Below are 10,997 nucleotides of genomic sequence, written 5' to 3'. Positions count from 1 at the left end.
ACCAATTTACATTCCCAACTGTTAATAAGAGTTCCCCTTTTTCCATATCCTTACTCACATTTGTTGTTTCTTGTCTTTTTTTCTGACTGGTGTGAGGTGATATCTCATTGTGGTTCTGATATGCATTTCCCCAGTAATTCCACTTCTGGGTATTTACCTGAAGAAAACAAAAACACTAATTCAAAAAGATATATGCACTTCTATATTTATTGCAAAAGCTCTAGGATATGGCCAGTCAGCAACTGAGTCAGAGTTCTCGTGTAGCTGTAAGCTAATAACCATTGGTGATTTGCCAAACTAAAGCCTTTGTCCTGAGTAATTCTCAAAGGAAGAATTGCCTGTTGTTAACATATTCTAGATGGTATTTGGAACAAAAGGTAATTACAGTTAAAAGCCATAAGAATACAAAACCTAGAAATAAGTCTTAAAATTACTTGTTTATATAATATAAAGAAAACTGTGTATTAGCTCTCTCCTAGTCTTTTACTGGTTAGGAGAGTCATAACAGATTTCTAACAATATACTTTAATAATCTCTATACTTTATCCAAAAGAGCTCCATGCCCCAAACAAGAAGCTTGATGTATAAAATTCTCATTGTTTCCTGACCCAAATTCTTAATCTAAAACTTGAGATTTCTAAACTATTTTTATCTAGTCTTTATACCCCAAGATGAATATTTGCTTAGGCAGGTCATCTTTTCAACTAGGCTTTCAAATACATTAAAAATACAAATAGGAATCAGATTTCTCTGGTATTTGTTTTAAACCCCTAAGCCACAAATATTTTAATTAATTTATTCTTAACTCATTAATTAATGATAGATGGGAACAAATTCCTGTGAAATAAAAAATGTAGAGGGAAAATTAATTTACTTTTAAAAATATGTTTATGCAATTACAGTCAACATTATAGAAAAAATAATTGAATCACGACAAATGTTGAATTGCTAAGTTATTAGATAAATGTAAGAATTTTTTTAAGTAGGCTCCCCACCAAATGTGGGGCTTAAACTTATACCCTGAGATCAAGAGTAGGATGCTCTACCCACTGAACCACCCACGCGCCTTTGGCAAGAAATATTTTTAAAATCTGCACTTCTATTTCTCTTGAGAAAGTAGTTTAAAACTATAGTCTATTGAATGAGGCGGCCATCTGCTGACGGAAAAGGGCACTACAGGTACTATTTTGCAGGAACTGAACGTCATATTCTACACAAACCAACTGAACCACAAACGTTGCAGTAGCGCTGTCCAACAGAAACATAATAGAAGTCACATATGTAATTTAAAAATTTCTAATCACTACTTTTAAAAAGTAAAATTTTAATATCGCATTTTTATTTAACCCGATATATCAGAAATATTCTTATTTCAGCATATAATCAATACAAAAAGTTTATTTTTTTTTCATATTAAGCCTTCAAAATATAATCCGTATTTTATGGTACATCTCAATTCGGACCAGCCACAGTTCGTGTTCAAGAGCCACGCGTGGTTGTAGCTAGTGGCTCCATACTGGACAGGCAGATATAGAAAACGAAGAGAGAGCTACAGTTACTCTGATGTGCCTTTTACTAAGTTCATTTCTTTTTTTTTTTTTTTTAAGATTTTATTTATGTATTTGACAGAGACACAGCAAGAGAGGGAACACAAGCAGGTGGAGTGGGAGAGGGAGAAGCAGGCTTCCGGACGAGCAGGGAGCCCCATGCGGGGCTCGATCCCAGAACCCTGGGACCATGACCTGAGCCAAAGGAAGACGCTTAACGACTGAGCCACCCAGGCGCCCCAAGTTCATTCATTTCTCACCCCTTCTGCCCACTCTTTTAAAAGTTCCTCTCTTTCCCTCTTTAAGTTCTACTTTATTTTGTAAATATGTTTTGCCTCCTGAATATTTTGGAATACTTAAACGACCCTCAAGAGCCGGCCCAAGAACGGTAAGACCCGAGGAGAGCCCATTTTTCTCCAGAGGTTCGTATGCCAGCGCCGACCTTCGATTCGGCTCGTCGGCGGAAGTCTGCTACATTCCTGGGGATCGGAGCCCAAGCCGGGGATGGGGGCCTGTCCTGGCTCTCCGGTCGCCTTATGACATCACAGCCCCATGACTGAGGTTCAAGTCCAGCGAGGTTCCGGGATTCCAGGACGCAACGGTCGAAGGCTTTCAGTGGGAGACAGCTGGGACTGGAGGAGGCCACACGACTAGGTCCATGCCACTGTGCCCACAACTCGGTGCTTCCAGTCCGGTCCCATGATCCGGCGAAGGCAGGTGGAAAGATGCGCGCTGGCACGAACACACCCGCGAGCGAGGAGCTCCCCACCACTTCCCAGCAGCACCAGCGGGGTCTTCCGGGTGGACCCCTACCTCTGCTGATTGGTTGGAGATTGCTGCCACGTGACCCAGAAACGGCTTCGGCCGCTGCTTTCCCCGCCTCTGTTGTCCCCCTCCCCACTCCAAGGTCGCGGGAGGCGGAGGGCAGGTTTCCTAGGCAACCGGAGCTGGTAGTGTAAACACACCAGGCCCCGGATTAGAGAGGGTGTCGTGCCCGCTGTTGCAAGACAGGGATTGAGGTCGGAGTGGACTCTGGTCTGTCTCGGATTGCCCTGGAATCCATCATCTTTCTGGGATAAGGTGAGTGTGTGTCACCTTGTGGCCTTTGGGCCTACATCACCTGTCTGCAGGCCCCAGGAGTCTTTGTTCTCCTCTCCTCCCTCTCTGCCCGCCCCTGAGAGGAAGACGGGAGAGAAGCAACGTTGAGGTCAAAGGACCCCCGTAATGGCGCAATGGAGATGATAGTAATAATGAGACAGAGACGTGTCTTTATTGGAGGCCGTCAGGGTGACCAGAGCAAAGGTTAAGAGGGGGAGGAAAGGGAAGGTGGCCCACAGTCATCTGTGCAGCCTTTACTGCACGCGTTAAGGTACAGAACTGAGAAAACCAAGGGCTCCTTGGCCAAATTGGATACTGCTCACCTAGTGCCATAAGGGCGTTTGTTGGGCCCTTCAGTACTAACAGATGGATTCTGATCTCTTTATACCCAAGGGAGGAGACAGTTTGATCATACAGGGCTTCTAGTTTGTAGAAAATAAATTTGATTTTCTCAGGATAATACCCTACCCTCCTGGCAGACAGAAACATGGTGCTTTACACTCTATTTATTATTATACTCTGGTCATGTACAGCAAGTATTTACATATTATATATATTCCAAATTATACCATATAGGACTCTGTAGCATGACAATTAATTCAAACTATTCGACAAATTTTATGGAACACCAAGCAAGTGCCCGGCACAGTGATAGGTTCATTGTCCTTGCCTTCAATGAACATGTAACCTGGTAGGGAGGAAAGACCTGCAAGGCATCACAATACAGTGGGACAGGTACTATATATGGAACATATGCAGGCCTTAACTGGAGTCATAAGGAAGAGAATGATTATAATACTACCGGAGAGAATTAAAATCTTCACAAAGAAGACTCTTGATTTAAATCTTTAAGGATGTATGGAGTATGTCATAAAGTCAAGGGAAAAAAGACATTTTAGGGAAGGAAGACAGCATATGACAAAATATAGAAATACCCCAGCCCATTCAGAGAACTATAGTTGTAGCCAGACTCTGGGTGTTGGGAGTTTGTGGTTGATGAGCTTGACAGGTAGGCAGGAGTCAGAGCATGGATACCACGAATACCTTCCTTAAGTAGCTTAAACAGATCTACGTTTCAGGAGGCTGGCTGTCACAACAGTGTAGAAGAGGGATTGGAGGTTTTAGGACTATAAGGAAGGCATCCAATTAAGGTGAAATGATGAAGGTCTGAACCAAAAAAGGGGCAAACAGAATGGAGAGGAGGGGGGAAATGATAGACATTTAAGAGGTATATGCAGAAGGATTTAATGAGTGAGTGAACATGGAAGAAAGAGTAAAAGAGTGGTTAAGAATAAATCCTGAGTTTCTGATATGGTTGATTACAAAGATGTGCCATTTACCAAGAGAAGGCATACACTCAGAGAAGCAGACTGGCTGGGAAATATGACTTCAGTATTGAACACACTGAATTTGAGATGCCTATGACACATTCAGATATAGCTATCCATGTAGGAAGTTGGTTTTGTTGTATGGAAAACAGGAAGATAAAGATTAGTAATTTTTTACCAAGAAGGAAACAAGTGCTCAGAAAAGTAGATTTGAAATAACAAGTAGAGAGAAGCTAAGGAGAAAAAGGCAAACAAAAAAGAATACTAGAAGAATGGAGTTATCAACATTGTCAAATGCCTTGCCAAGGTCCAGTTAAGCTGAGAGCTGAAACATGTCCAGTGTCTTTGGCAACTAGAAGATTATTGTTGACTTTGGCAAAAGAAGCAGTCATGGCCTGAGGTATCCCCAGTCAGGTTGCAGTGAGTTAAGAACTGAGTGGAGGTAGTGAAGTGTTGCTATAATGAACTCCTCTATCTTGAAGTTTTTCTGTGAAAGTATCTAAAACATTCATTCATAGAATACAGGATAGGAGGACTTTTTTTTAAGAGACAGGAATGATCTAACATTCATATATGGAGAGAAGAGAGGCCTTAGAGAAGAAAAGATGGGAATAAAAGGAGGAGGAAAATTTGACATAACTGTTCTGAAAGAGACTGAAGACAATGGGATCAGTACACACATTTTAGACAAGAGAAAGAATACTTTTACTAAGACAGGAGTCAGGAAGGGAAAGAAATACATTTTTAGGAGGAAAGGGAATTTAAGGAACGAATATCTGATGGTATCGCTGTTCTCTGTTAAGATGGGGACAAGATCATCTGCAGAGGGAGGAGGGGTGGCAGGGAGAACTTGAGAAGAGTGGTAGAAATTTAGAATAGTCCCTATGTCATGAATCCCAGAGCTGTATCTCTAGCCCTACTCTCCCTAGGAGAGGAAGTCGAAGAGGAAAATATAAAATGTCCACTGTTGAAGATCCAGCTGAAGTTAGCGACCATGAATTTTCAGTGACTTCAGCTCTGTGCTGGTTATGTGAAATCATCCAGCAGCACTCCAGAGTGAGGAGGGGAAGGAAGGGATTGAATCAATCCAAGATTTGAGTTTTGGAGGGTGAAAGCTACAGAAGCTCCTGGTGGCTCCTGGTGGCTCCTGGTTCCATGAAGGAACTAGAGAAAAAGACCTGTGGTCTCTTAGATGGTCAGGCCCTGAAAAGAACTTGCCCAAAGTGGAGGAGAATGAATGCAAGTTGGCCAACAGGACACACCTCTTGATGGAATCAGAAGCTTCAGCTGGAAGCCCTGGGCCCACTTGTGACTGGGGGAAGCATAGGAGGCTTGTAAATACCAGGGAGGTTCAGGCTCTTCATAATTCAGATGTAGTTATGCAAATTATAGAATTGAAAGATTTCTAAATTATATTTTGTTTTGCTAATTAACTGTTGAATTAGATATATTTTTTCCTAAATAAGATGAAGTGGGAAGTAAGGTTGGTATCCAAAATATGCATATTTCTCTGTTAAGACAAAGTAGTCTCCTTGAATAAATGGAGAGCTATAACTTGTTCTCAAGAAGACTGAATACTATGAAGACGGAAGTTCTCTCTAAATTAAGCTTTACAATGGAATTTCAAAAACCCAAGTGAATTTTTATTTTTATTTTTTTTTAATTTTTTTTAGATTTTATTTATTTATTTGCGAGAGAGAGAATGAGAGACAGAGAGCACGAGAGGGAGGAGGGTCAGAGGGAGAAGCAGACTCCCTGCCAAGCAGGGAGCCCGATGCGGGACTCGATCCCGGGATTCCAGGATCATGACCTGAGCCGAAGGCAGTCGCTTAACCAACTGAGCCACCCAGGCGCCCAAAAACCCAAGTGAATTTTTAAACCCTAAATATGAACTTTCATAAATTTTATTTGGAAAAATAAATGTGAAAGAATAGCCAAGAAATTAAAAAAAGAAAGAATATGTGGTGGGAATTAATATAAATCACAGTAATTAAAACCAGATGATACTATAGGAAAAGACAGAGCTAAGGGAGAACACAGATTGGAAAGTCCAAAATTAGGCTCAAATATATGTGATAATTTAGTGAATAACAAAGGGAACAGTTAATTTCTTTTGGAGCAGACATCTTGGATATAGACTAGATAACTTGGATCCCCATTTGGTGACTTTGGATGTACTAAGGACAGGCCTCGTTCCTTGTGTGATAGTTGGAAGGCAGGCTTTCCTATTAATGTTCACAGACATTAAACCAGAATGTAGGGGCTTCTTTTCTGATGAGAAGTAGTGGTACAAAGCCTTCCTTTACTTAGTATGGCATCTGAATAAGCCTAGGGAGGCAAGACTATGGCCTGCATTATGTATGGGCCTCTGATGGAGTATCTAAATCCTTTCAAGTTGTTCCTTGCCTGGCCACTCCTGCAGCCTGTGCTGTAATATCTTGGGGGTACCCAAGAATGGGGTAAAGAGATAGTTGTTAATGGCAAGCAAAGAAGGAAAGTACAGTATTACCTTCAGCATAGGTCCATCTTCTAACTACTTCTCACCATCACCACTACCACCACCCTACTCCAAGTACCATCCTCTCTCACTTATATTATTATAACTGTCCCTTAATTTGTCTCCTTGCTTCTACCTTAGACCCCTACAGTCTATTTTCAACAGATTCTTTGAGGGTGATCTGTTTCAAAACTTAAGACAGCTCATATTACTCCCACTCAAAATCCTCATAGGGCTTTCCATCTTACTCATCTAAAATCCTCAAAAGGGCCTACAAATCACAAGCTAGCACATGATCTGGCTCTGCACTACCTCTCTGATGTCACATCCTACCAGTCTCCATTTCCTAGCTGTGTTCTAGCCGTATCATTTTCCTTGTTATTCTGCAAGCATACCAAGTATCCTTTCATCCTATTTTTTTTGCATGTGCTCTTCCCTCTGCCTGGGTGCACTTTCCCCAGATTTCCTCATAGCTCACTCTCCCTCATTTCCTTCAGCTCCTTGCTCAGATGCTACCTTATTGGAAAAGTCTTTTCTTTCCTTCTACCCCTAGCATTTTCTGACTGGTAGATATATTAATATATCAACACATATATTAATGAATGAGTGAATGAATTAGAGATTCAAGGATAATTTTCTGGCTGTATTTTTCTTTGTGGTGTTAGCCGAAGCCCCTCCTCTCCTCACCTCAGCAAGGTTGGACTGCATCTCCAGTTTACAGAGCCTGAGATCTGATACAGATCTCAAAGTCCTTTGATTTGGTTCCCTTGGATGGCTCACAGCCACCTTCTTCCCAATCACTGCGGCTTTGAGTTTGGGGAATTTTTAGGATGGTTTTGTAAAACTTCTTTCCCTGGTACCTTGAATTGTGGCTGGTTTGTACTGATGGGCTTTTCTCTCAGTCTCATGCTGTCTACTTCATTTCCATTCAAAAGACCTTTCTCTAATAAAATACCTAGGAATAAACTTAACAAAAGAGGTGAAAGACCTGTATTCTGAAAACTATGAAACATTGATGAAAGAAATTAAAGACAACACAAAGAAATGGAAAAATATTCCATGCTTATGGATTAGAAGAACAAATGTTGTTCAAATGTCTATACTACCCAAAGCAATCTACACTAAGTTTAATGCAATCCCTGTCAACATACCAAGAGCAATTTTCACAGAACTAGAACAAACAATCCTAAAATTTGTATGGAACCACAAAAGACCCCAAATAGCCAAAGCAGTCTTGAAAAAGAAAAACAAAACTGGAGGTATCACAACTCAGACTTGAAGAAGTTATGTTACAAAGCTGTAGTAATCAAAACAGTATGGTATGGGCACAAAAATAGACACATAAATCAATGGAACAGAATAAAAAACCCAGGAATATCCCCACAATTATATGGATAATTAAGCTTTGACAAAGGAGGCAAGAATATGCAATGGGAAAAAGTCTCTTCAACAAATGGTGTTGGGAATACTGGACAGCTACATGCAAAAGAGTGAAACTGGACCACTTTCTTAAACCATACACAAAAATAAATTCAAAATGAATTGAAGACCTAAATGTGAGACCTGAAACCAAAAAAACCCTAGAAGAGAGCACAGGCAGTAATTTCTCTGACATTGGTTGTGGTAGCATCTTTCTAGATATGTCTCCTGAGGCAAGAGAAACAAAAGCAAAAATAAACTATTGGGACTACATCAAAATAAAAGGCTTCTGCACAGCAAAGGAAACAATCAGCAAAGCTAAAAGAGAACTTACTGAATGGGAGAAGATATTTGCTAACAACATTTCTGATAAAGGGTTAGTATCCAAAATATTAACACACCAAAAAAAAATAATAATCAAATTTAAAAATGTGTAGAAGACTTGAACAGACATTTCTCTAAAGAAGACATACAGATGGCCAAAAGACATATGAAAAGATGCTCAACATCACTCATCATCAGGGAAATGCAAATCAAAACTACAATGACATATCACCTCACACCTGTCAGAATGGCTAAAATTAACAACAGATGTTGGCAAGGATATGGAGAAAAGGAACCCTCATGCAGTGCTGGTGGGAATGCAAACTGGTGCAGCCACTGTGGAAAACAGTATAGAGGTTCCTCACAAAGTTAAAAATAGCTATGATATTTTTAGCAACTACCCTATGATACAGTAGATGCACTACTGGATATTTACCCAAAGAATACAAAAACACTAATTCGAAGGGATATATGTACCCCTATGTTTACTGCAGCATTATTTATAATAGCCAAACTGTGGAAGCATCCCAAGTATCCATCAATAGATGCATGGATAAAGAAGAGGTGGTATGTATATATATATATATATATACACAATGGAATATTATTCAGCCAAAAGAACAAACAAACCCAAATCTTGCCATTTGCAACAACATGGATGGATCTAGAGAGTATAATGCTAAGTTAAATAAGCCAGTCAGAGAAAGACAAATACCATATGATTTCACTCATATGTGGAATTTAAGAAACAAATGAACAAAGGAAAAATAAAGAGAGACAAACCAAAAAAACAGACTTTTAACTAGAGAGAACAAATAGATGGCTACCAGAGGGGAGGTGGGGGGATGGGTGAAATAGGTGAAGGGGATTAAGAGTACACTTAATCAATATGAACACTGCATAATATATAGAATTGTTGAATCACTGTATTGTATACTTGAAACTAATTTTTCACTGTATGTTAACTATACTGGAATTTAAATAAAACAACAAAATACCTTTCTCAACATCTCTGGTACTCAATGCTCTTTTCCTAGCACTGCTACGCATTCCTTTCTTATTTTCACATTTCTCTACTCGTTCTAGTGGGATTTGGGGGAGAAGGTAGGTAGATACAAGGACACAAGTAATCATCTTTTTTTTCTTAAAATTTTAATTTATGTGTACACCTGTACATATATATAATTTTGCATAAATGAATGAAAGTGAGCATATACTTTTAAAATAAATATTTAAGTAAAATTTCATTTTAAGGATAACATATATATAGAAACCACACAAATCTTAGATATCTAATTTTATTTTCTCAAAGTGAATGCATTCCTTTAACCAGCACACAGATCACGAAATACACCTTCATCAGCACTCTAGAGAGCCCCTCTTTACCTCCTCCTGGTCACTCAACCCTGAGAGGTAACCACTATCTTGACTTCTTCTAATACCATAGATTGGCTTGTTTTCAAATTTTATGTGAACAGAGCCACATAGTATAAACCTCACTGTGTGTGTATCTTCCTTTGCTAAACTTGTGTTTGTGGGAATCATCCATGTTGTATACAACAATAGTTTCTTTCTCATTCCACTTCTAGGTATAAACTCAGACTAAATGTGTACCTAATGTCTTGCATGATAAAACTGTTCAGAGAAGCACTATTTAGCTCCAAACTGGAGACATTCCAAATGTCTACTAACAGTAGAATGAATAAATGGTTTATATATTCATACTATAGAATACTAAACATGCTCTTAAAAAGTTTTTTTTCTTTACCATTTTTACCTAGATCTATCCCTATCCAACCTCTCATGCCTATCATAACCACACTAGCTTTCACCTGCATCCAAGGTAACTCATGTTAACAATTCAGTATGTATCTTTACATATTTTCTCCTTATGTAATCATACACACGTGTATGCATATATATACATATACACATAGATGTACACCCATACATAACTACAGAGGAATTGTTGTAAAAAGTGGGATCACAATATACATCATACCTACATTTTGCTTTGTCATGTCATCATATTAAAACCTAGATTCCTATGTATATGTCTGGAATAATATAATGAATATTAAAAAATACCAAAAAATTGGGTTTTTATTATAGCTACTTAGGTATTAAGCAGTTCATATCATCTAAAATGAAAATGTTGGTTAATTCATTTTATTAAATATTTATTCCCATGACAGCTATGTCACAAAACCCTGAGGTTTCTTTTCTTTGCTAGTACACTTCTTTGCTAGAGCTATGTTCAGTTTTAGACACAACAGTATAATAGGAAGGATAAACTGGAGCCTGTTCAAAGGAGAGCAACAGAGTTATCTCTAGTGAGAGAACTAAAAAAGATGAACTGGGGAGTGAGATAAAGTTGTAGATGAGAGATGACCATGTTCTTCAAGTATGAAAGGCTTATAGTGTGGAAGAAAAACACTCGTTTTATTTGAACCCAGGAGGTAGAGTAACAATGGAGTGGAGTTATGGAGACACAGAATTAAATTCAAAATAAAAAACCGATTTTCTAACAGAAAACTTTAATGGACTGTCTTGGGGCCTAGACAGATAGTTGGTATTATACTGTGTGAAAATTTCAGGCCACATATGGGTAATTCTACCTAAGTATCTTTAAGGCCCCTTCAACCTGTAATAACATGACTCTAGAATTTATTTTATTTCAACTTTTCATTTTCCTTAACAGATATATTATTATGAGCTTTATTTTTAATGGAAGATGACTGAATGTGAAAACCTAAACCAAGAAGAAATAATTAAGGAACTGGT

At 38.8% G+C, this 10,997-nt stretch overlaps 1 protein-coding gene across 1 annotated transcript in view; it reads left to right on the top strand.

Moving 5' to 3' along the window:
* Positions 1-2,136: 2,136 nt before the first annotated feature.
* The window catches only part of LRRC9 (leucine rich repeat containing 9), a 110,932-nt gene continuing 102,071 nt past the window's right edge, over positions 2,137-10,997 (top strand). The window contains exons 1-2 of the mRNA XM_081829757.1: positions 2,137-2,627; positions 10,915-10,995. Of these exons, the coding sequence (XP_081685883.1) occupies positions 10,948-10,995 (48 nt within the window). The 5' untranslated portion in view covers positions 2,137-2,627; positions 10,915-10,947. The remainder of the gene's footprint in view (positions 2,628-10,914; positions 10,996-10,997) is intronic.

The sequence above is a fragment of the Leptonychotes weddellii genome, chromosome 9 (genome assembly GCF_054177405.1).
Source record: "Leptonychotes weddellii isolate Sample4059 chromosome 9, ASM5417740v2, whole genome shotgun sequence".
In the NCBI taxonomy this organism is placed as follows: domain Eukaryota; kingdom Metazoa; phylum Chordata; class Mammalia; order Carnivora; family Phocidae; genus Leptonychotes; species Leptonychotes weddellii.
The sequence above is the reverse complement of the archived record's forward strand: the minus strand, read 5'-3'. Positions and strand labels throughout refer to the sequence as shown.